This window comes from Chrysemys picta, chromosome 17 (assembly GCF_011386835.1).
Source record: "Chrysemys picta bellii isolate R12L10 chromosome 17, ASM1138683v2, whole genome shotgun sequence".
In the NCBI taxonomy this organism is placed as follows: Eukaryota; Metazoa; Chordata; order Testudines; family Emydidae; genus Chrysemys; species Chrysemys picta.
This window is the reverse complement of record NC_088807.1, coordinates 21,169,208-21,194,341: the sequence shown is the minus strand read 5'-3', so window position 1 is coordinate 21,194,341 and position 25,134 is coordinate 21,169,208. Positions and strand designations below refer to the sequence as shown.

Genomic DNA, 25,134 nt, shown 5'->3' with positions numbered 1-25,134 from the left:
TTTAGATGAATAGTTTCTAGGTATGATTCTGATGATTTGTCATACCTGGCCCAAGCGTCTTACAGCATAACTGCTCCCTGTCTGCCTCTCCCCAGAGAACAACCACAGACAGACAAAAGGGGAGTCGTTTTTCAATTTTAAAAAGTTCTGGCCTTCCCATTGGCTCTTTTGGCCAGGTGCCCACTCACTTCCTGTTACCAGTGCAGAGCACTGAGACTTTTTAACCCTTTACAGGTAGAGCAAGTAGAGAACAGCTACTAAGAGGGATTTTATAGCTACTGGCTGGCTGGGTGTCCATAAAAGGGAGCTCCCCACCTGCTTTCATTTATCACACCTGGTTATCTCACTTCCCAGCCTTAAATAGGTTTAACATATGGTGGGAACCCTTTGTTTTCCAGTGTGGTTCCCCCCCACCTCAGTGGAAAAATACTGGTATTCCATCATGGAGTCCAGTAGCAGGTGAATTAATCACATGATCCTCTCGCCTAATGGGGATGCTAATGGGGATGGGGATGAATTCAGAGGGGTCAGAGGTTGTTTGTAGCATCCCGGGAAACTTCTTAGGAAGGTGGGAGATTAACATCTTGAGGTGCAAACACTTTTGCAGGACAGATGTATAGTCAATATTCCTAACTTTAGACACAAAATGATCCATGCATACAAATAGGATAATCATAGTCAGTAAATCTTCACCTTTCCAATGATACCTCACAAGACCCATATTCCATAAAACACCATCTTAGTTATGCTGTAATCATATTATAACAATATTTCTATGAAGAATACGGGGTGTAGTGTCACAGGGTCGTCAGCTGGGAGAGACCCAGGGACCTTCTAATGCCCCAGCAGAGACCCTGCCCCCGAGCTGGAGGAGACACTGTCAGTGGTTATGTGGCCAGGCCCCTAGAGAGGGACGTGACACCGGCTTTGTTTATACGCCATCGCCTAGCGGCAGTGCAAAGCTGGGGACCAGGAAGGTTTGATTCTGTTCTGGGCTCTGGCAGAGGAGTGTGGTCTAGTGGTTAGAGGAGGGGGCTGGGAGCCAGGACTCCTCATGTAACTACTAAGCACTGAGGCCCTTCTGTTTGCAGGTTGGCAGGGCTCCTGCTGGCAGGCACCGCCTGTGCGCAGCTCCCATGCCGGGGTTTCCTTCACGGGCACCAACGTGCCCTCGGCTGGAGCTGGTGACAAAACAAACGGCCCGTTCTCCCCCCACGACCCGCCGGGCTGTGCAGACACCGACCGGGTCGCAGCCGGCACTGAGATCCGGGAGAACAGGAATCCCGGCCTGACGTGCCACGGGACAGGCAACTTCCTGTGTAAATACGAGGTGTCCCTAGTGACACAGGGCTGTAGGCAACATGACCTCACCCCGCCAACACCTCCTCCATTCTGCCCCCCCACAGCCTGTGTCCCATCACCTCCCAGGCCCTCCCATCATTGGCCCCCCCCAGGCCCTGTCCCCTCACCATCCTCAGGCCCATCCCCCTTTCTGCCTCCCCCCAGCCTGTGTCCCATCAAGCCCCCTGGCCCCTCCCCCATTCTTCAACCCCCCCCCCAGCCTGTGTCCTGGGGGCACAGAGAGATGGTGGGTTAGAAGGGCCCATGTCGCCCTTAGCCCAGCCCCTGGAGGAACAGGGGCACAGAAGGGGGGGGCATCACCTCACCTAGGGCACCTCCCTCGGGCGGCTGTAATAGGCCTCAGCCAGGATCAGCCCCAGGACGAGCAGGCCCCCGGCGCCCAACACCAGGCGGGTGATGTTGGCGTGGGTGAAATCCAGGCGCCCCGGGGGGACTGCTGTGGGGGAAAGGGGAGAGTCATGCGGGGGCTCAGACAGGAAAATCAGCAGCTGGTGCTGACCCGGGAGCAGAGCCCCCAACCCCCCCATCCAGCAGGTCTGGCCCAGCCGCCCTCTGGGTCTCCCAGGTGCTGCAGCTCTGGGGCCTCCCTGGGGCCGGACCCTTCAGGGGAGGCTGCGTCCTGCTGCCCTTGGGGGCTGAGCCTCAGTTTCCCCAGTGAACGGGGCACCTGGGCAGTTGAACTGCCCCCTGAGTCACCCACCACCCCGTAGTGCCCCTCTGGCCACCCCCACAGGTGCCTCTGCCCTGGCCTGTCTGCTGTGCAGGTAGCCCATCCCCGGGGTATCTAGGCTCCTACCAAACACAGCCAGGCAGTGTGTGGGGGGGAGGCTGGGACATCACCTGCTGCTCCCCACATCCCAGCAGTGCCCAGGGCCCAGCCAGATGCAGCAGAACATCTCTTGGGGTTGGGGGTCGGGGATCCCCTGAGAACCCAGTGGGGGGAGGGCAAGGAGAGGGAATTCTGGGTAATGGTCACCCCAATTGCCAGGGGGATGTCATGGGGTGTAGGGAAGGGGGTTATAACTCCAGGCCCTCTGTGCCCAGGAGGGCCCAGCACCCCAGACCCTGACCCGACCCTGGGATCCCCCACAGCTTCCTGGCAGCAAGCTGCAGGGCAGGAGGCTTTGGGGGAGCTGGGGTCCTGGCAGGGGGGGCTGTCTCTCCATCCCCCCCATGTCAATGAGCCCCTCCCTGTGTTGTCTGGCCCCACCCACCCAGATTCACTGCCCCGTCCCAGCCCCAGCCCCTGGGCACCACGAGCCTGTTTCCAGGGCTGCTCTGATGGTGATTCCCCCCCAGCCCCGGTACCTGGCCTCGCGCTGCCCAGATGGGTGGGAGCCGGCGCCGCTCCTGGCTGGGTTGGGTAAGTTCCCCCTGCAGGAATTGAACCAGCATCTGTCAGGGCAGGGGGAAGGGATGAAACAGCGACTCAGTGATCACCGCCCGCCCCCGACTCAGCATCAGTCATCACTGTCAGTCCTGGGGTGGGGGGGTGGGGAGCGGGAGAGGGATTTTGTTGACTGTGGAGTAGGGATTTATCATTTCTGGACCAGTTTTCATGTAGACAAGGTCTTAGTCCATCTTTCTATCTCTCACCAGATGTGCTCCCACGTGTCCAGCGTCCTATATCCCCATGGACCCACATCCCCACGGACCCATGGCTGTCCATCCCCACTAGGGCTGCCTACTTCCTAATCACACAAAACCAAATACCCCTGCCCCGCCCCTTCTCTGAGGCCCCACCCCTGCTCACTCCATCCCCCCTCCTTCTGCACTTTCACTGGGCTGGTAGAGGGGGTTGGGGTTGGGGTTGGGGTGGGAGAGGGGTTATGGGCTCTGGGCTGGGGGGTGCAGGCTCTGGGGTGAGGTGAGGGATGAGGGGTTTGGGGTGCAGGAGGGGGCTCTGTGCTGGAGCTGAGGGGTATGGAGTGCAGGAGGAGGTGCAGACTCTGGGGTTGGGCCAGGGATGAGGGGTTTGGGGTGCAGGAGGTGGTTCTGGGGTGGGCAGGGGGTTGGGGTGCATCCAATTTTGGTCCCTCCACTATAGAAGGGATGTGGACAATTTGGAGAGAGTCCATCGGAGGGCAACGAAAATGATCAAGGGTCTGGGGCACATGACTTATGAGGAGAGGCTGAGGGAACTGGGATTGTTTAGTCTGCAGAAGAGAAGAGTGAGGGGGGATTTGATAGCTGCTTTCAACTACCTGAAGGGGGTTCCAAAGAGGATGGAGCTCGGCTGTTCTCAATGGGGGCAGATGACAAAACAAAGAGCAATGGTTTCAAGTTGCAGGGGGGAGGTCTAGGTTGGATATTAGGAAAAACTATGTCACTAGGAGGGTGGTGAAGCACTGGAATGGGTTCCCTAGGGAGGTGGTGGAATCGCCATCCTTAGAGATTTTTAAGGCCCAGCTTGACAAAGCCCTGGCTGGGATGATTTAGTTGGGGTTGGTCCTGCTTTGAGCAGGGGGTTGGACTAGAACCTCCTGAGGTCTCTTCCAACCTTAATCTTCTATGATTCTATGAAGGGGTTCAGGGTCCCGGCAGCGCTTAAGAAAGCAGCCACCAGGTCCCTGTGGCAGCTCTGTGGGGTGCACGCTGCCTTCGCGCCCACAGGCTCTGCTCCCCGCAGCTCCCATTGGTTGTGGTTCCCTGGCCATGGGATCTGCAGAGCTGGCACTGGGGTGGGGGCAGCGTGCGGAGCCTCGCTGGCCACCCCAGCGCCTAGGAGCCGCAGGGACCCAGCGGCCGCTTCCGGGAGCCGTGTGGAGCTAGGGTAGGCAGGGAGCCTGTCTTAGCCCCAGGCACCCGCTGTGCTGCCAACCTGACTTTTAACAGCCTGGTCGGCAGTGCCAACTGGAGCCACCAGGTTCCCTTTTCGACCAGGCAACCCTGTGACGTTGCACCCCATAAGGCTTTATGGAAATATGTTTATGAATGTATATATGACATAACTGGAATATGTTTTATGCTACATATGCCATGTAACATATCTCTGTAAAGGTTAGGATCTACTGAATCTATCCATCCTATTTGTATGCATGCGTCATTGTTGCATTCGAAGTTATGAATATTTGATGTGTACTGGTTTGATTTTAAATAGTCTTAGTAAGGCATTTGGGCAACTTCTTTAGAAAGGAATTTGCAAGTTAAGTGCCCAATCAAGAAACACTTAACGGACAATGGATCTTGGAAGGCTCCAATCCACATAAGAAGTCTACCTGAGGACGTTCAAGGTAGCATGTGAACCATGGCTGCTAGCTGTAAGTTCTAAGTCATGTATGGACATGTGATTTGTCCATGTGACTCCAAAACTCCATCTTGGAGCTGGGATTCTACACAGGGGGAGGGAGGGGTGTCCACCCACAAGAGAAAGTCTATTTAAATCCCTGGGAGACCCCTCCATTTTGTCTTCAGCTCGCTAAAGAAGGAGCCTCTCTGTGGGGATGTATCATCCCTACACCAACCTAATGGAAAGTTCCATGAGGAGGTAAGGGTTACGATGGGACACTTGCAAGGTAATAAATCATGGCCTTATGTAAGGCCCCCCTGGTGGTCTAGGATTATATAAGATGATCATGGCCTTATGTAAGGCCCCCTGGTGGTCTAGAATTATATAAGATGATCATGGCCTTATGTAAGACCCCCTGGTGGTCTAGGATTATATAAGATGAGGTAAACAAATCATGGCCTTATGTAAGGAACGGTTGAACCAATCAGTGTGGGGCTATACATGTGATAAACACATGATTCTCCTTCTTGTCCAATCCGTAGATGTGTTATTATAGCCTAATTGTGTTATGTAACGTAAAGAAAAACTATAAAAGAAAGCTTGCAATAAACAGAATTCGGATTCAGCTTGCAACCACATTGGTCGTGTGCTTTATCTGCTCCGCATGAAACCCCACACCTCTCCACCCCCAAAGGATACTTGAAAGAAACTAGGACAAAGAACAGTAACTACAGGGGTGTGAGTGATTGCTGGACCCAGACTAGAAGGAGACTAGTCTGTAAAAGGAAGCTTACTGGAGCTACTAAGGACGGCCCTGTTTCTCACCCTACTTCAGCTGCCCAGGAATCCTTGGGGTCCTCCCCACTGCAGCTGTTTTGTGGCTGTTTTCAAGGAATCCCCCCTCCCTCAGCCCCAAATCTCCAGAAGCTGCTCCTTATCCCAGCTGGGAACTCCCCAGTGAGTCTGTTCCCACTCCCCAGCCAGGTGTCCCCTCTGCTGGGGCCAGAGCTCAGGGCAGAGCCTGGCTCTGAGCGCCGAGATCCCCTGAATGTCCATCTGTGTGTGGGGTTGGGAACGGGAACGCCGAGCTGGGCCCCTCACCTGCTACCACGAGCTCCACGGGGTCGCTGAGCTCTGACCAGACAGGCAGGTCTGATTTGGTGCTATATCGGCAGCTGTAGCTCCCTGCGTCTCTCTGGCTCACGTTGCGGATGGGAAACTCAGCCATGTCCCCAGCAGGCTCCGCGTCCTGCAGCACGTTCGGGTTTCCAACTTTGTACAAAAGGAACCTTATGTTCTGGTGCCGACCCCAACACCGGACGGTCACGGCTCCCCCGAGGATGACCCGCCTGCTAGGGCTCAGGAAGATGGAGGGTTTGGGGAAGCTGAGCTCTGCAGTGAGAAGGAGACAGGCCATGAGACAGACCCCGGCACCATCACTGCACCCCGTCCTCACCCTACAGAGACGGAGAAAACCCAGCCAGAGGAACTGTGACGAACTTGGGGATTTTTGTAGTGTTTTATATGAATTGGGTGTGCGTGCCTCAGTTTCCCTGTGCGCTGCATGTGTAATGAGGTGGTGGGAGAGGGTTTGTTGCTGCAGAGGACCAGGTGTGACCTTGCCTGGCAGCCGGGACCCCCGGACAATGGCCTGGAGATGGGAACCCGAACAACTGGTGACCTGGAGACGAAGAGGCCCAGTCCAGCTTGGCAGCCAGTCAGTTCTGGCCAGTGGGAGGACAAAGGGCTGAGGAGAGAGAACCCTGGTGACCTGACCAGCCGTTTCCAATCAGAGGGGGCCAGAGGATATGAGAGGAGGCCCAGGGCACCCTGGTCACCTGGAGAGAAGACAATGGACAGAGGAGGGGCTTGGGGCCGGTGATCTCAGATGCCCAGCTGGGAAGCAGGGGGGCTCTGGGCTGGAGAGGGGGAGCAGGCAGAGCCCACCTGGATGCAGGGAGACTGGGATGTGCTGGGCTGAGCGAGGCCAGGCCTGAGGCCCTGAGAGTTTCCTGTGCTGTGTTCAGACACTCAATAAACCCTCCTGTTTTACGCTGGCTGAGAATCGCTCCGGTCTAGAGAACAGGGGGCATTATTCCCTCTGGGAGTGGAGGCACCGGGGGTCCAGAGCGAGTGGACTCCCTGAGGGGGCCCATGGCGAGAGACAGACGTGCTAAGGCTCAGAGAGGTGCAGTACCAGGAGGTCGAGGGGCTTAAACCCCCCGAGAGGGAGTTGGCCCCCAAGAAGGGCTGTCACACTGAAGGGGGTTCCCCCCCAGGGACCATGGGGAGCTGAGAGAACACAGGCCTGTGAGTCTGTGAGCGTGGAGATGGCCTATAACCACCTCCTTAAGAAGGCTGCACAACGGAAAGCTCACCAAGGCACAGCTTTTTGTTCAGTTGGAAGAGGATGATCCCTGTACGGAGCTGGTTCCTGACCCAGCTGGGGCTGCGAGAGAGGCGGGGAGCAGCCGGGCATCCCCGAGACCCATGTCCCTGACCAGCAGGGGGTCTCCACTGGGTTCCCCGGTGGATCTGAGCCGGATGGAATTGGAGCGGAGATTGAAGGAGTCAGAGGACCAGGACAGACAGGGAAGGCAGGAGGCAGAACAGCAGGAGATGAGCTGGCGATGGCGGAGCTGAGAGGAAAAGGGACCCATCCAGGTGTGAGCGGGGATGGACCCTGGGGTGCCAATTCCGCAGGGAACCTCGGCACTAAATTGCTGCCCCAGGTTAAGGAGGGGGAAGATATAGATGCCTGTCTCGCGGCCTTTGGGAAGGCTGGCAATTGGAACCATGCTGACCCTGCGGAAAGGCTCCGGCGTTAGCCCCCTTTCCGGGTCCCAAGGCCATAGAGGTCATTAGCCAGATGGGCGGGGTGGCAGACTGGCTCCCACTCCCAGCCCCAGCGTATATGTCTGCGTGTACTCCCCTGGGCTCAAGCCCCTTGGACCCACAGTGGGAGTGGAAGGTGGTGGTCAAAGGTGAGACATCCCTGAGGTGGTGAGATCCTGGGACAGAGAGAACTGTTGTCAGGCCCCGGGAGGTGTAGCAATGGCCGTCATTAGGATCCAGAGTTAACAGTGTCACATGGAATTATTAGGTTACAGAGTTAACACGGTGTCTATCTTGGTTGGGAGGTTCCAGGGTTGACACCCTGCTGGGCAGCACCTCTGTGAAGGGGGAGCCCTGCTTCTGAGCCATTCCCCCCAGGCTGTCTGCAGACTCAGGCAGACAGACAGGATACACAGGATCATTATCCCCGGCTCTCCATCCCTGGCCCTGTTCTCCCAGGGAAATATGCAAGAAGCTGTGCCCCACATAGTTTGTGGGGCCCCTGGGGTGGGGCTGTGCATTGGAGGGAAGCTTTCCCGGGCCCTGCCCCCACCAAGCCAATCTGGCATCTGTCCAGTGATCGCCCGCCCTGGCATATGAATTGAGGCCCAGGGGGGTTTCAGATGGGGCATTCGCTGTAGGGATCTTCCCCCATCCCACCCACTCAGCCCTTCGTGGCTCCCCCCGGGGGCGGCTCCTTGGATAGAGCAAACCTGTTTCAGGGGGGGTTGATGGCGATTTCCTGCCCCCAGCCCCGGTACCTGGTCCCACGCTGCCCGGGCGGGTGGGAGCCAGCGTCGTTCCCGACTGAGAGGAGTCGGTTCCTCCTGCAGGAATAGAACCAGCATCTGTCGGGGCGGGGTGAGAAAGCTGGAGCCCTGGTGTCTGTGGTTAGTTAAACAGGGGGACACACCCCCACCCACAACCGACAATGGCGGCTCTTCCCTGGGCTGAGATGGCTTCACTGGGACCCAGGGATTCAGCCCGGCTCAGCGACCCCAGGATCCCAGAACGGGGAGGATTGGCCCAGCGAGACCCTGAGCACAGGGATTCGTCATTTCGGGTCCAGTTTTCATGTAGACAAGGCCTTCATCCATCTTTCTATCCGGAACCAGATGAGCTCCCATCTCTCCAACGGACCCATATTCCCACCGACCCATGGCCATCCGTCCCCACTGACCTTTGGCCGTCCATCTCATGGATCTATCCATCACCCTCTATATAGAAGAATTGAACCCATCAGTTCTGTCTGCAGGGACCATCCCCTTCCTAACGGCCCCAATGGCCCCGTGGGCGTCTGTGCGGGGAGCCCTGTTCCCTGGGGGATGAATTGTTCCATTTCTCCCACTCACCTTCTCCCTCTGACTCCGTCAAGGGAGGATCCGGCTGCTGGGTCCCAGCTGGGTCAGTTCCCTCTGTGGGATGAAAACGAGCATCGGCTGGGACGGAGGAGGGATGGAACCAAGCACCCAGCCATTGGCCTGAAACTCCAGCGGCTGCTGCTGCCCCCTGGCTGGGGAACACCCCAGTGACTCCATCCCCGCTCCCCGTTTGGGTGTCCCCTCTGCTGGGCCCAGAGCTCAGGGCGGAGCCTGGCTTTAAGCATCCCCTCAGCACGGAGCCTCCCTGAGGGTTCAGCTGGGTGTGGGGCTGGGAGTAGGGACACCAAGCGAGCCCCTTCACCTGATATCACCAGCTCCACACGGTCGCTGGGATCTGACCAGACGGGAGGGTCCCACTTGGTGCTATATTGGCAGCTGTAGTTCCCTGCATCTCTCCAGCTCACACTGCGGATGGGAAACTCAGCCACATCCCCCACGGGGTCCATCGAGCGCCGTGCGTCTGGGTCTCCAGCTTTACTCAGAAGGACCCTCACTCCACGACACCGACACTCACACCGGATGGTCACGGCTCCCCCCGGGGCGACCCCCACACTGGGGTGCAGGGAGATGTTGGGTTTGGGGTAGCCGGGCTCTGCAGGCAGGAGGAGACCGGCCGTGAGACACAGACCCCAGCATGGTCACTGCGTCCCATCCCCACAGCCTGTTCCCAGTGATGAGGCCAATACAGAGGACTGCAGGGAGAGTCTCCTGGATGCTTTTCCCCTGAATCCAAGACCGAGAGAGCTGGGCTAGTGACACAAGAGACACGGGGTCCCCCACCCTCAGCAGGGCAAGGGCGCGGATCTATCTGCAAGGAGCCCATGGAGAGGTGGCTGGGGCAGGGCAAGGAGAGGCCGAGGGGACCTAGAGGCCAATTGCGTTTTATCTCCATCAGCTGGGGAAGGAGAAATCAGTTGAGTGGGGAATGATCACAAGTGAATCAGAGTTCGCTGGTGTAGCAGGAACTACTGGGTAGGGTCACACTGGGAACTATTGCTGAGCTCGCCTGGACAGTAACTGCCATTGGCTGAATTCAACCCACTTCCTGGGCAACAATTTACATTCCTGGAGCACCAGGATCTGGTGTTAGAACGTCCAAGGCACTAGGCCAGAACCCACCGCTCTACGGTCCCTTCGCGGCTTCTCTGTTCTTAGGCTGGTTTGTTGTGTCTTGAGCCATCCCCTTGCGCCGTCTCTGTTTGCTGCTCTGAGTTCCAGCTCAGATACCTGCAGCTATTTCTCCAGGCGATGGGTCGGCTTCTCAATCGAACAACTGTCCCTCCGCTGCTTTTTCTAGAGTCCCTTTGCTCTTGGACAATTTCTCTCTCCTGTCACTGCCCCTGAAGGTGCTGGGGGGACGTTTTGTCCGTACTATTTGCTTTACTTTCACTCCAGCTCACTTCCTCCTCATTTCTCCAGCCCGTTTCTCTTTGCTCACAGCTGGTTTCTATCACATTTCATTCGTGCTTTACTTCTCCTGCGGTTTTCTTACTTCTCTTGTGGTTTTCTAATAATTTCTTAGGTAACTTAGAGACTCTTTTTCCTTCGTGTTTCACCGCCTCGTTCTTCCTTTAACTTTCCCCCTCATGCCTCTGTCTTTCCTCTGTCTGCCTCCTCCTGTTCCTGCCATCTCTGTCCCTTCTCATTGGGACTTTCTCCCTGCCAGCTCTGTGCCTGGCCCCTTCGATGACACAGCTTGGCCACCGGGTCCCTTTCTACTGGCTCCCCACTCGCTGAGTCCCTGCATTGCTGGTGCCGGTTGTTACCTCAATGGCTGCTGGTGTCTCTCTCTCGGTGCTGGGCAGCCTCCCTCCAAACTCTACCAGCCGTTTCCACCAGGAGCGCTGGGGGCGGGGGAGGAGCTGCTGTCTCCTGTCACCTGCTGTTTTCTATCTTCCCCCACCACAGAAAATCCCGCCCCAGGCTCAAGCTCCCCCCACTTCCGCTGCCCGGGAATCCTTGGGGGTCTCCCCACAGCTGTGAGCTGCCACTTCGTGCAACTCCCACTGCTCTGTAACCCGACAGCCTCCAGCCCAGGTGGGCATCACACAGCCAGCCCTGGAATGCTGTGAATGGGGCGGCCGATCTGAGCTCCTCACCTGCTACCACCAGCTCCACGGGGTCGCTGGGCTCCGACCAGACGGGTGGATCCCACTTGGTCCTATATTGGCAGCTGTAGCTCCCTGCATCTCCTCGGCTCACATTGCGGATGGGAAACGCAGCCACGTCCCCTGGTGGATCCATCGAGCGCCGTGCGTCCGGGTCTCCAGCTTTACTCAGAAGGACCCTCACTCCCGCACACCGACACTCACACCGGATGGTCACGGCTCCCCCCGGGGCGACCTGCGCACTGGGGTGCAGGGAGATGTTGGGTTTGGGGTAGCTGGGCTCTGCAGGCAGGAGGAGACAGGCCGTGAGACACAGACCCCGGCACAGTCACAGACACAGACCTCGGCTCAGATTGCGAGTGGGAAACTCAGCCATGTCCCTGGCAGCACATTCCGGTCCATCTTTGTACTGAAACTCACTCACGTTGTGGTGCCGACTCCAACACTGGACGATCACAGCTCCCCCACAGGGCACTCTCCCCACTATGCCACATGGCCACCTGGCAGTGTCAGCCTGGCTCAGGACCTTAGAGGGTTGGCTGGCTAGTGGCTACAGCAAAGGACTGAGATCTGGGGTAATATCCCCAGCTCCGGGAGGAGAGTGGGGTCCTGTGGGTTAGAATGAAGGGGGCTTGGTGCCAGGACTAGGGGAGTGGGGTCTAGTAGGTTACAGCAGGGGATGCTGGATGCCAGGACTCCTGGGTTCTCTCCCTGGCTCTGGGAGGAGAGTGGGGCCTAGTGATTAGAGCAGGGGGTGGGGGTTGGGATCAGAGGTGCTGGGTGCTGCACAAACGTGCAGTGAGAAACAGCCCCTGCCATAAAGCTGAACCCTGACTATAAATAGACCCTGCAGGCACCTCACTGCATCTACACAGGAAACCTGTGGAACGGGTTCTGATCTCAGCCCCCCGGGGGTCGATCCGGAGTCACCCCTGATTGCACCGGGGGCAGGGCTGTGTTCTGATCTCAGTCTCCCGGGGTCAATCCGGAGTCACCCCTGACTGCACTGGGGGCAGGGCCAGGTTCTGATCTCAGCCTGCTGGGATCAATACAAGGAGGTTGAACTGAGTTTTGGGGTGAAGGTTCATGGCTCAGCTCCTCTTTTCCTCTCCCCCATCCCCCTTCAGCCCCCATCTTTAACACTAAATTTCCCCCTGCCCCACAGATACTCACGTCCCAACACCCCGCTCCACCCGGCCAGCCAGCAGCCTGGAAAGGAGATGTGTTGTTAGGGACCAGATCCCAGAGCAACTCGATCCTATACCCTGGTCTCAGATCCACCGTGCCCTCCCTCCCCCCTCACGAGCACACGCTCTGGTCTCAGATCCCCCCTCCCCCATGGGCACACACCCTGGCTGTCTCCGATACTCACCAAGGAAGAGGATGGTGAGAGCAGACGCCATGACGGGGCAGTGGGGGGGCCCCTCAGCGCTGCCACCAACACCCCAGTGCCCAGCTCCACCCAGTCTGAGGTCCGAGCGTGAGCTGAATGAGGAACTGCGCCAGGGGCTGCAGCCCCAGGAAGCCCGTGATGCGCTCAGCCCCTTTCTTCCCATCAGCTGGTTTCTCCGCAATCTCCAGCCCAAATCTACCACGGTCAGAGCAAAACCAGCTCCCTGTGACACCCAGCAAACCACATCCCGTCCTGCAGGTGGTTGGACTCCCCGCCCCCATCATCCCCCAGCCCCATATGGGAGCTCCCCAGTCCAGGAACCAGCTGGGAATGGGGCAATCTCAGGAGGCATCAAGAGATACCCAGGCTGCCCTGACCTTTTCAATGGGCCCGTCCAACTTCCCTGGAGCTGCAGCTCAGAGCAGAGGAGGGCACCCCACGGAGAGACCCTCTCCCATGGAGTGAGGCAGAGATTCCCCGCCCTGGAGCATGACGGTTGTTACCAGATTTGCCCCTTACTTTGGGGTTCACTCATTTATTAGGGTTACTTTTCTGGAGGGGGTTCTGTAATTCTATCAGTGTGCTGCTTGTGTCACTTGTGTTCTCACACAGAGCTCTACTTCTCCCTGCTGCAAGTTTCCTCCCAATGGAGCAGGATCTCGGTTCCCCTGGGCTGGGTTCTTCCAGCCCCAGAATCAGATGAACACACACAGACACACACACACCAACAGGGCGCGTCTAGAGGACCGGGTTACTCAGCACTCCCAAGGTGACCCCTTCTATGCCCCTGGACTCAGCGGGCTCGGTCGAGCAGCATTTTCAGGCGGTCACCCTCATATGCCACGGGCACCGCACTGGAACAGAGCACACCTGAGCAGACTGGGTCGAGTAGCACTTTCAAGCTACAACCCTCATATGTACCAGGTTCAGCACGTCCCTATCCCCATTTCCACGTGACAGTTGTTCTGGCAGTAACCCACGTGATGAGCAAACCCCACAGGATCTTTGGACGCTGCCGGGATCTTTAGCTTAGTTAAGAGGAGCGTTGCTGCAGGGCGAGTGGGGAAGCCAAAAAACACCCAAGACGGGGAGAGAGAGAAGCAACCAGCTTAACCATGAAAGTTTTTTATTGCCAGATAATAACCATAGGGGAGCCAAACAAACAAAACAGTTATAATGATAAATCAAACCTAAATTTGATTATGAAAGGTTTAGAAAATTATAACTGATCACACACGTCAGGGTCAGAAGGCTACACCTAGAGAGAGAGAGAGAGAGCTGGGTTCTCACCACTCCGTGAAGCTTGAATCGATCGGGGGTCCCAGGTGGTGGTGGTAGCTGAGGGTCCGGAGTGCTGGAGACAGACAGAGCCCCCAGCACAATCAGTCAGGAGAAGATGACATCCCAATGGAACGGATGCAGGTTTTGGATCCAGGCATCAGAGCACTGACTTGAGCGTGGGAAGGAGTTTTTGTAGGGCAAGAACAATGGTTCGAGGGAGACACTAGGTGTGTTTGTGAGTAAATTGATGGCTCAAGGGAAAAGACCAAAGTTGTTTTGTTCAGGCTACACAACAGGAGCTGATCATTCCTGGCCATGGACGGTGCTCCTTGGAGGGAGCTCACAGTGCAGTTAGGGAGCTTCAGTATTTTGGATACCAATAAAGGATTCGTTACCAGAATTGGTCTGATAACTGCTGAGCTGGGGGTGTGCAGGTGTGGGCTCATTAACATCTGGAGCAGAGATCCCCCATCATGCCGTGCTTCCCTGCTTCGCTGGTCCCAGAGTTCCCTGCGGTTCTTGCCTTGGAATCTCCGGTCTCCAGTCTGTAGCTGATGGAGATGCCTCCTTGTCTCATCTCCCATGCAAATGAGGCCAGGGGAGTTTCCTTAATCCTGTCACCCTTATCCCAGGGGTTTTGGTGGGTCTCCCACGGACTTTCCATTGCTTTTTGTAAGTCTTTCTTCTGATTGGTTTTGGTGCAAGCAGAGGCTGGGGAGGGGCGAAGGTCTTTCGTGAGTCAGACAGGCTGGATACTGCGCCCTGGTTCCCCAAGAACACAGAGCTGATAGGGAACAGGGTGGAGGGGCCTGGCCAACCTCCTTCGCAGGTACCGTCGCTGCAGATGCTGTTCTTAGCGCAGTGGTGTGAGACAGAGACGGGACAGAGGGGGGAGGGTTGTGGTTTCCAGCCCCCGTAATCGGACGGGGGAGGATTAAATTTAGATCCTAAGTTGCAAAGGAAGCAGCCAAGAAATGCATGAAAAGGGGAAGTGTGACCAGAGCTGCCGCTCGCTTGCTGATTCTGCGACTGCCTGGGAAACTCTGCGTAAACCTGATTCCCCGGCAGTGACCCTATAATATACCCCGGCTCTGGGAGGGGACTGGGGTCTAGTGGTTAGAGCAGGAGGGCCCTCCCCAGCTCCTCCCCAAGCGATCCCATCTCCTCCAGGTGTGACACACACTTCTGGTGCAGGGACAGAGGGGCTGTGGGGTGCCTGGGGAGCTAGTTTGTGGTTCTGTGTTTATTACAAATCTGGAGATTAACAGGATGCAAAATAACATAAAAGCTGCCTCTATGCGTCCCCTCCCCCTCCATGCTGAGCCCTCCCAGCCCCCCATACGTGGTTCTGGGTGCGGGAGGGGGACAGCAGTTCGATGGGACGGGGCTACAGTGCGGGCGGCAGCATCCTCCCTAAATCTTCCCTAGAAGCAGAGTTCTCTGGGGCTGAGGGTGAGTCGGTCGCCCCCTGGGCACCGGTGTCCTGTGGCTGTGGGGGTCTCTCACTGCGGGGGCCCTGGCTCACGTTGATCGCGGCGTATGCACTGGCCTGGGGGGGCTCATGAGCAGGGGCTGGGACCCCCCACTTGGCATGCAGCACCTGGCGGTCCAGCTCGACGTAGGTGAGTCCATCGGCGCCGGGTTCCGGCTCCTCGGGCTGGGAGGGGAGAAAGTCACTGCTCTGTGTGTGTATGTGTGTGTGTGTGTGTGTGTGTGTGTACCTGTCCCACACACAGAGCAGGGCCCATCACCTCCAGCAGGGGAACGGGGACACACACGCACCCTGAAATCCCAGCTGGCGATCCCATAGGCCTACACCCCTCCCAATAGCCCACCCACGCCAAACCACTGAGTGTGCCAGGAAAGGGGGGGCTGTGAGGGGGCTGCCGGGGCCCATGCAGGTCAAGATTGGGGTCAGGCCCCATGGGGGAACAGGGGACACTTACCAGGATCTGCGGATCTTTCCGTTCATGGATGGAGACATCTGTGGAACAGAGACACCCGCTGAGCTGCACCCCCAGTGACCCAGAGCAGAACCCCAAACCCAGCTCCGACCCCCCTGTCCAGCCAGGGGGGTCAGAGCCCAGCACAGCCACCCCTCCCCCATCCCACAGCATGGGCCAGGGTCATTAGCCACATGTTACAGAGAGGAAAACAGAGGCACAGAGACAGCGGCAGAGTCTAGGGGGTTATGGCAGGGCGGGTGGGGGGCTAGGGTTACCATTCGTCCGGATTTACCCGGACATGTCCTCCTTTTTGTGCTAAAAATAGCGTCCGGGGGGAATTTGTAAAGCACTCACAATGTCCGGGATTTCCCCCCTCCCCCGGCAGAGCAGAGTGAGCGGCTGGGAGGGCTGCAGGGAAGTCCCGGGCTGGACTCCGGAGCAGCTGTAGAGGAGCCGGATCCGCCCTGCATTCTGAGCCGGCAGCTCCCTTGCAGCCCAGTCCGGCAGCACTGTGCAGGGCCAGACCGGGTTTTGTTGTGCAGGGCCAGGGACCGGGTTTTGTTGTGCTGGGGAGCTCAGCCACGTGTCCGGCTCGGCTCGCACAGAGCCCAACACCCTGTTCTGAGCAGCAGGGTAAGGGGGCCAGGGGGCAGGAGAAGGGGCAGGGAGGTTCTGGAGGGGGCAGTCAAGAAACGGGGGGGGGCTTTTTGGGGGGAGTGGAGAAAGTTTTGGGCAGTCAGGGTACAGGTAGGGGGTAGGGTCCTGGTGGGCAGTTGGGGGGGGTCTTAGGAGGGGGCAGTTAGGGGACAAGGAACAGGGAGTCTTAGGTAGGGGGTGGGGTTCTGGAGGGCAGTTAGGAGCAGGGGTCCCAGGAGGGGGCAGTCAGGGGACAAGGAGCAGGGGGGGAGTGTTTGGGAGTTCTGGGGGGGGGCTGTCAGGTGGCAGGGGTGGGGAGATGGATCGGAGCAGTCAGGGGACAGGGAGCAGAGGGGTTTAGATGGGTCGGGAGTTCTGGGGGGGCTGTCAGGGGGTGGGGAGTGGTTGGATGGGGCGTGGGAGTCCCAGGGGTCTGTCTGGGGGTGGGGGTGTGGATAAGGGTTGGGGCAGTCAGGGGACAAGAGGCAGGGAGGCTTAGATAGGGAGTGGAGTCCTGGGGGGCAGTTAGGGGCAGGGGTCCCAGGAGGGGGCAGTCAGGGGACAAGGAACGGGGGGAGGGTTGGGGGTTCTGGGGGGGCGGGAAGTGGGAGGGGCAGGGGCGGGGCTAGGGCGGGGCTCCTCCCGTCCTCTTTTTTTCTTGCTGAAATATGGTAACCCTAGGGGGGCTGGGCGTCAGAACATCTGTGTTCAATCCCCGGCTCTGGGAGTGGGGTCTAGTGGTTAGAGCAGGGGGCTGGGAGCCAGGAGTGGATGGGGATTCCCCAGAGGTCACTGGCTGGGAAGGTCCAATGGAGAAGTGAAGGGAAGACCCTCAAAGCCCCAGGCCTGGCAGGGAGAATGGGGGGCACACAGAGGGAGACCCTGAACTAGGGGGGAGGGGAGGATGACCCCAGGGAGTTGGTCGGGAGGGAGGCAAGAAGCTCAGCTGACACTGGCTACCTCGGGGACCCTCTCCTTAGTCCCATCCAGCAGCAGCTGTAAATCAGGCCCTGCCCCATGTGGGGGAAGCCCCTCACAAGCCCCACCCCTTCTCAAGGTATGTGCCCCACTCTGGTACCCCTTGGGTGTGTTACTCACAGTCGGGGTCTCCCTGATCTGGGGCCTTTGACACCCACAAAGGGCTGGAAATAAAAGAGAGAAAATCCCGTTGTAAATGTCATATCCCCCCACCCACAGGAAGATTTCCCAACACACCCAGAGAGCCCCCAACTCTGCCTCATACTCAACCCTGTTCCCTAACCCCCCCCCCGCCACAACCACTAGACCCCACTTCCCTCCCAGACCAGGGAGAGAAGCCAGGAGTCCTGACTCCCAGCCCCCCCTGCTCTAACCACTAGACCGAACTCCCCTCCCCGAGCTGGGACAGAACCCAGGAGCCCTGTGACCCAGGCAGGTTGATTGGGAGGGGGGAGGAGCCGGGTTCCTACCTGCTCAATCTTTTTGCGGATCGTCTTCCTGCAGAGGGACACAAACCAGAATCCCCCATGAGCCGATTGGGATCCCCCAGTACCAGCGCCCGGCACTCACAGGGCAGCAGGGATGCAGGTGCCAGGGGATGTCCCCTGTGTTGCTGGTGCTGAACGTGGATCCCTGCTGGTGTGGGCCAGACCAGCAGGGAGCAGCTCAACACCATAGCATGCACCGGGGGGAGGGGCAGATTAACTCATGGGGCTTTTCCTGTCCCCAATCCTCCCTCGTTAGTGACTCATTATAACAAATCTGATTCACAGGCCAGTGGCTCCCCTGGCACCCAGGGACACCTCACTCAGTGCTGAGATGCAGCCACCTCTGGGGTGGGACAGATGTATGTACAGGGATTACACATGCAACAGCACCCTCTGTTGAGCCCCCCCACTCCTTGGCTTTCCCAGCACAGTCTCTCATCCAAGCCGTGACCCCATCCCGCCCTGCTTAGAATCATAGAATCATAGATTATAGGACTGGAAGGGACCTCGAGAGGTCATCGAGTCCAGTCCCCTGCCCGCATGGCAGGACCAAATACTGTCTAGACCATCCCTGATAGACATTTATCTAACCTACTCTTAAATATCTCCAGAGACGGAGATTCCACAACCTCCCTAGGCAATTTATTCCAGTGTTTAACCACCCTGACAGTTAGGAACTTTTTCCTAATGTCCAACCTAGACCTCCCTTGCTGCAGTTTAAACCCATTGTTTCTGGTTCTATCCTTAGAGGCTAAGGTGAACAAGTTCTCTCCCTCCTCCTCATGACACCCTTTTAGATACCTGTAAACTGCTATCCTGTCCCCTCTCAGTCTTCTCTTCTCCAAACTAAACAAACCCAGTTCTTTCAGCCTTCCTTCATAGGTCATGTTCTCAAGACCTTTAATCATTCTTGTTGCTCTTCTTTGGACCCTTTCCAATTTCTCCACATCTTTTTTAAAATGCGGCGCCCAGAACTGGACACAATACACAATACTTAGCGGCAGGTTTAACCCTTCCCTCACTAGGTGGGACACTCACTGGCTCGGGTTTTTCTGAAGCGGACGAAGGCCACGAGGAGGAGGAGGAGGAGGAGGATGGCGGCTGCCACGCTCACCCCGGCGACGATGGGGCTGGTCAGATCCGGAGGTTCCGATCCGCCTGGGAAACAGCAGCAGCTGTGAGTGCCGGGAGCGGCTGGTCTGTTCCCCTCCAGCCCCTCCCACCCCAGGCAGCGCCCAAGGAGCAGAGGCAGCAGGAAATTCTGTGGGGAGGATGTTGGGGGGTCCTGGGGAATCAAGTGGGGTCAGAGCAAGCAAGATTTGGGGGATTTAGGTGCTGGGGGTGCTGGATTGCAGGGGGTTCCATAGGGGGCACTCTCCCCTGTGAGTCAGGCCTCACTGCTCCTGAGAACAGTCTCCTGATACCAGTCAGCTCTGTGTTCTTGGGGAACCAGGGCACAGTATCCAGCCTGACTCATAAAACACCCCCCCCCCCCACACACACACACCAGTCTCTGCTTGAACCCAAGCGGATCAGAGAAAAGACTTGCAGAGAGCAGTGAAGGGTGGATGGGAGACACACCTAGACCCCTCCTGACAAGGGTGACAAGATTAAGACTTCTCCCTTAGCAGATAGAATGGAGAACAGAGGCCACTCCCCTAGCCTCATCTGCATGAAAGATGGGACAGGGAGACATCTCCATTAGCATACAGACTGGAGACCAGAGAACCACACTGAACTCTGGGACCAGGGAAGCAGGGACGCATTGCATCATGGGGGATCTCTGCTCCAGATGTTAATGAGCCCACACCTGCCCACTCCCAGCTCAGCAAATCAGACCAATTCTAGTAACGAATCCTTGATTGATATCCAAATACTGAAGCAGCCGAACTGCATTGTGAGCTCCCTGGAAGAAAACACCCCCCATAGCCAAGAGTGATCAGCTCCTATTGTCTAGCCTAAAGGAAACCCTGTGTTATCAGTTTACCTATAAACAAATCTAGTGTCTCCCTTCAACCATTGTGGTTTCTCTACAAAACCCCCGACCTATGCCCAAGTGAGTGTTCTGATGCCTGGACCCAAACTCTGCAGCAGTTCCACTGGGATTTCATCTCCTGACTGATCGTGCTGGGGGCTCTGCCTGTCTCCTGTCCTCAGGACCCTGAACTACCACCATCACCTGGGAACCCCAACTAGTTCAAGCCTCAGGGAGTGGGTGAGATCCCTCCCTCTCTCTCTTTCTGTTTTCTTTTCTAACTCAAGTATTAACCTTTAATACTGTAACTGTTATGTTGGTTTAGGCTCCTTGTGTGGTTATCACTATTATTCAATAAATAACTTGTATGGTTAGGTTGGTTGCTTCTCTCTCTCTCTGAACTTTACTCTTTTGTGTTTTTAGCTTCCCCATTTACTCTGCGACAACGCTTCTTTTACCTAAGCTAAAGATCCCTGTAGCGCCAAAATCCTGTAGGGTTTGCTCATCACGTGGGTTACTACCAGTACAATTGTGACGTGAAAGTGGGGATAGGGACATGCTGAAGCTGTGGTATATAAGGGGGACAGCTTAAAAGTGCTGCTTGACCCCGCCCCCTGAGTCCAGGGACATATATAAGCACTTTGAGAGAGCTGATTGACGCGATCCGCTCAGAGTTGCTCTGTTAGTGTGTGTGTGTGTCTGCATGTGTGTGTGAGAGAGAGATTCTGGGGCTGGAAGAAGCCAGCCCTGGGGAACCGAGGTCCTGCAGGACAGCTCCATTGGGAGGGAACTTGCAGAAGGGCGAAGTAGAGCTCCATATGAACATACAAGTGACACAAGCAGCACATTGATAGAATTACAGAACCTCCCCCCTCCCCAGAAGAGAATAATAAATGAGCACACCCTAAAGTAACGGGCACATCTGGTAACACTCTGTCCCCCCAGGCAACCACTGGGTGAAGCTGCCCCATAATCTGTGACTCAATAGATTCCCTCCAGCCCCAGTACCTGGCCCTGTGTTGCCGGAAGCCGGCGCTGCTCCAGACTGGGTCGGGTCGGTTCCCCCTGCAGGAATAGAACCAGTGTCCGTCAGGATGGGGAAGGGGTTGAAACAACAACTCAGCCATTCCCATCCCCCATGACTCAGCATCGATCATCACTGTCATTCTGGGGGGAGGGGGATTTTCGGAACTGGGCGCCAGTACCAGCTCGGCAGCCCTTGGGCCCCAGTCCTCTGGGGGAGCATCCCCCTGGGAAAGGCCCCTGCTCTGCAGCTCCCCCTGGGGGCAGGGCCATGTTCCCTCTCATTTGTTACATCCATGTGCGGAATTAATTTTGTTACCTGCACAGAGAGGTGATGTGTGGCGGGGGTGGGGCTGAGGGGTTCGGGGTGTGGGAGGGGCCTCAGGGCAGGGGCAGAAGGTTGGGGTGCAGGGGGGTGAGGGCTCCAGCTATGGGTGGGGGCTCTGGGGTGGGGCTGGGGTTGAGGGGTTTCGGGTGCAGGCTGCCCCAGGGCTGCGGCGGGGAGAGAGGACTCCCCCCAGCCCTCTCTCGCTGCAGCAGCCCGGGGCTGGGGGAGAGGTGCTTCTGCCTGGCTGTGGCAGCTTAGAGGAAACTTAGGGGCAGGGATCCCCCCTCCCTTGGTCCCAATCTCCAGCAGCTGCTGCTCCCCCCTAGCTAGGGACCCCCCAGTGACTCCGTTCCCACTCCCCGGCTGGCTGTCCCCTCTGCTGAGCCCAGGTCTCAGGGCACAGCCTGGCTCTGAGCATCCCACTGGTGCAGAGACCCCCTGAGGGTCCGTCTGGGTGTGGGGCTGGGAGCTGGGCTGCTGAGCCGGACTCCTCACCTGCTACCACCAGCTGCACGGGGTCGCTGGGCTCTGAGGAGACGAAGGGCTCTGATCGGAGCCGGTAGCTGCAGCTGTAGCTCCCTCCGTGCTGCCGGCCCACGGTGGGGATGCGGAACTCGGCCCCGTCCCCAGCAGGGTCCATGTGTCGCTGCGGGTTCAGGTCTCCAGCCTTGTGCAGGAAGAACGTCACATTCCGGCGCTGCCCCTGACACCGGATGGTGACGTCTGCCCCTGGGGTGGTGACCGAAGTGAGGCTCAGCGAGATGGAGGGTCTGGGTAAGCTGGGATCTGCGCACAGGAGACAGGCTGTGAGAGCGAGATCCGGGCACCCACCCAGCCCCGGCCTCCCCCAGCCATGGGCAGATCCAGGGGCCCCCGGGCAGAGATTCTCTCCCACATCCCAGAGTTCCCCCCACCCAGAATCCTGCCCTGCGAGCTGGGCTCCCAGCCCCACAGACACCGAGCTGCGGCTCCCTAGTTCTTGGGTCCTCATATGCCCGTGTGTGGCCCCTGCCTCATTCACTGCGTCCGGCCTACTCTGAACACAGAACGACTGAGCTGTTCTCTGGGGCAGCGCACGGCCGGAGAGCAGCAGCTGAGCTGACCCCGAGCAAGGCAGGGGCGATGCTGGGGGCGGAGGGCAGCACCGGGAGGCATCAGCAGGTGTAGCGCAGTCTCCGGTGGCTGACGGCGCTTGCCCACAATTTAGGCTGCAGTCTGGGGAGCTCCTGGATTCCCCGCGGCCGCTGAGCTCTCACGTAGCAGCGTCCATGAGCAGCGCTTTCCCCCTGCTGCGCTGGGCTAGGAGACGCTGTCCCATCCTGGCGGCAATGACCTGCCCTCAGCTCACGCCGTCAGCGCCCATTGGCCAAACCGCGCTGTGATAGAGCTGGGCAGGAAGCCATCAGCCCTTCGCAGACTCCACCTGGCACAGACGCTGCAGCGCGGCTCCTCCCCAGCACAGGCTGCCGCGAGGGCACCACGCCCGGCCTCCGCTCCTGGCATCGGCTTCCCGCAGACAGAGTCAAGTCTGAGGTCTCTGCCCTGATCTCCGAGGTGCCCGAGGGCTGAGCCCAGTGTATTCCCGGCTCTGGCTGCAGGGTGCTGCGAGTGCCGGGTGCGTGGACAAGCTCGAGGACAAGCCGCCCAGGGCACCGGGTGCACATGCGAGCAGCTAGTTCTGCCCGGCCATGGCTCCATTGCTATTTTAAGCTCCATCAGAGCTGGCCCGGGAGCCGCACGCCGGCCCCCAGCTCCAGGGCAGATACCCGACAACAGCCCACAGCTCTGGGGTGACCCCGGGGTGACGGCTCCCTGCCTCCGGCCTGGCCACAATCAGGGTCACGCTCGTCTGGGCAGGGGACAGAACTTCCTCCGGGGCCAGGCCCAGGCTGCAGAACGAGCTCCCCCAGCAGCCAAGGGCCCCCCAAACCTCCCCACCTCCGGCTCCAAGACCAGTGCCCTGCCCCATCCAGACTGCTCCATTATTGACCCGGGGCAGCGCGGCCATTGATGCCCCCAAACCGCCCCAGACCAGACCCTCCGCGGTGGACACAGATCTCCCCCAGGGAGAGGATGAGAGAGAACGGCCCGCCTGTGACAGATGGGGTCGCGTCGCTTAATGCTCGACTGGCAGGTGCCCGACACCATGTTGACCAGGGCAGCATCAGACCATGTGCAGGGTAGAAGGCTGCTCCCCCCTGGCTGGGGAACCCCCCAGGGACTGTGTCCCTGCTCCCCAGCCGGGCGTCCCCTCTAGCTGCATGTGGGGCTGGGAGCTGAAATGCCGGGCTCAGCCACTCACCTGCTACAATGATCTGCACAGGGTCGCTGGGCTCCGAGTAGGCAGCTCGTACTGTTCTGTTGCTATAACGACAGGTGTAGCTGCCACCGTGTTCCCGTCTGGCGCTGGTGATGGGAAATTCAGCCTCAGAGCCAGCAGGGTCTGTGTAAGTCAGATAGTTCCCATCTCCAGCCTTGTAGAGGAGGATCCTCATGCCCAGGTGCTGATGCCAACACCAGATGGTGACATTTCCCCCCATGGGGATCACCCCACCGGGGCTGACGGAGATGGAGGGTTTGGGGTAGGACCCCTCTGGATTCACAAACAAACAGGCAGTGAGTGGGGGGTGACACAAACCATGTCCTTCTGATTCTATCCTGCTGTGGGGGCACCGCAGGATGACTGGTGCCTTCTCTCTGTATTTCCTGGGGGCAGAGCTTTGAGTGCAGGCGAATTCACCTGTGTGGTGCCCATCCCTGTAATGAAGGGGGCAAGGTCTCAGTCCCCACCTCTGGGTGTGGGAGGGAGCAGGGGTCTTACAGAATCATCCCTTGGGGGATCTTCGCCCCTCAGCTGCAACTACGGTAACCAGACAGCAAGTGTGAAAAATTGGGATGGGGTGGGGGATAATAAGAGCCTATATAAGAAAAAGACCCAAAAATCAGGTCTGTCCCTATAAAATCAGGACATCTTGTCACCCTACCTCTGACCCACATCCCTCGCGCTTAATGCAGAAATTCCCTCAGCTGCCCCATTCCCCACAGATACTCACCTCCGAACACCCCGCTCCGCCTGGCCAGCCAGCAGCCTGGAAAGGAGTCGGGTCATTAGGGACCAGATCCCAGAGCAACTGGATCCTACACCCTGGTCTCAGATCCCCTGATATGGGCACATGCCCTGGTCTCAGATCCGCCCCCCTCCCTATGGACACACGCCCTGGTCTCAGATTCCCTCTTATGGACACACGGCCTTGGCTGTCTCTGATACTCACCAAGGAGGAGGACGGTGAGAGCAGACACCATGACAGGGCAGTGGGGGACCCCTCAGCGCTGCCACCAACGCCCCAGTGCTGAGCTCCACTAAACCTGAGTCCCGAGTGCGAGCGGAATAAGGAACTGCGCCGGGGGCTGCAGCCCCAGGAAGCCCGTGATGCGCTCGGCCCCTTTCTTCCCCAAAAGATGGTTTCTCTGCAATCTCCAGCTGAAATCTACCATGGTCAGAGCAAAGCCAGCTCCCTGTGACACCCAGCAAACAACATCCCCCCCTGCAGGTGCCCAATCCCAGCTCTCACCATCACCTCCCAACCCCACATGGGAGCTGCCCAGTCCAGGGACCAGCTGGGAAAGGAGGAAAGTCAGGAGCCATCAAGAAGTGCCCAGACTCAGGTTGACCTGACCTTTTCCAACAGGCCCATCTAGCCTCCCTGGAGCAGCAGCTCAAAGCAGAGGAGGGCTCCCACACACACACACAGTGCCCCCCCACAGAGCGACCCTCTCCCATGGAGTGGGGCAGAGATTTCTTCCTGACCCAGCTGGGCCCAGCGCCCAGCCTGAAGCATGAGGATGGAGGGACCTGCCCAACTTCCTTCTCAGGTAGCATTGCTGCAGATGCTATTGTTAGCGCAGTGGTGTGAGACAGGGACGGGACAGATGGGTGGGGGTGGGGTTGTGGTTTCCAGCCCCTGTAATCGGACGGGGGGAGGGATAAATTTAGATCCTAAGTTGCTAAAGCAGCAGCCAAAAAATGCGAGAAAAGGGGAAGTGTGTCCAGAGCCGACTCTCGCTTGCTCATTCTGCTACTGCCAGTGAAACTCAGAGTAAACCTGATTCCCCAGCATATACCCAATAATATGATCTGGCTCTGGGACAGGAGTGGGGTCTAGTGGCTAG

General features: G+C 58.1%; 1 protein-coding gene and 1 long non-coding RNA gene across 2 annotated transcripts; both read right to left on the bottom strand.

The window, feature by feature from the left end:
• Positions 1-1,667: 1,667 nt before the first annotated feature.
• LOC101951580 (immunoglobulin superfamily member 1-like) lies at positions 1,668-12,319 on the bottom strand. The gene is made up of 7 exons (XM_065570956.1): positions 12,289-12,319; positions 10,908-11,198; positions 9,110-9,400; positions 8,779-8,841; positions 8,140-8,253; positions 5,693-5,983; positions 1,668-1,798 (listed from the first exon to the last, which is right to left on the bottom strand). The coding sequence occupies exons 1-7, from the start codon at positions 12,317-12,319 to the stop codon at positions 1,668-1,670; spliced, it is 1,212 nt and encodes a 403-aa protein (XP_065427028.1).
• A 1,173-nt stretch (positions 12,320-13,492) lies between these two features.
• Positions 13,493-17,651, bottom strand: LOC101949458 (uncharacterized). The gene is made up of 4 exons (XR_010593521.1): positions 17,621-17,651; positions 17,271-17,314; positions 15,537-15,574; positions 13,493-15,247 (listed from the first exon to the last, which is right to left on the bottom strand). It is a non-coding gene; the product is annotated as an uncharacterized LOC101949458 (long non-coding RNA).
• Positions 17,652-25,134: the final 7,483 nt, after the last annotated feature.

What these genes read in the sequence shown, in the direction of transcription:
- LOC101951580 (XM_065570956.1), bottom strand. Translation starts at nt 12,319, where the DNA reads ATGGCGTCTGCTCTCACCATCCTCTTCCTTG. An exon ending in TGTGGAGCTGGTGATATCAG is followed by an intron (nt 8,842 to 9,109) that starts GTGAAGGGGCTC and finishes TTCATCCCACAG; the next exon opens with AGGGAACTGACCCAGCTGGG. An exon ending in ATCAACCCCCCCTGAAACAG is followed by an intron (nt 5,984 to 8,139) that starts GTTTGCTCTATC and finishes TTCTCACTGCAG; the next exon opens with AGCTCAGCTTCCCCAAACCC.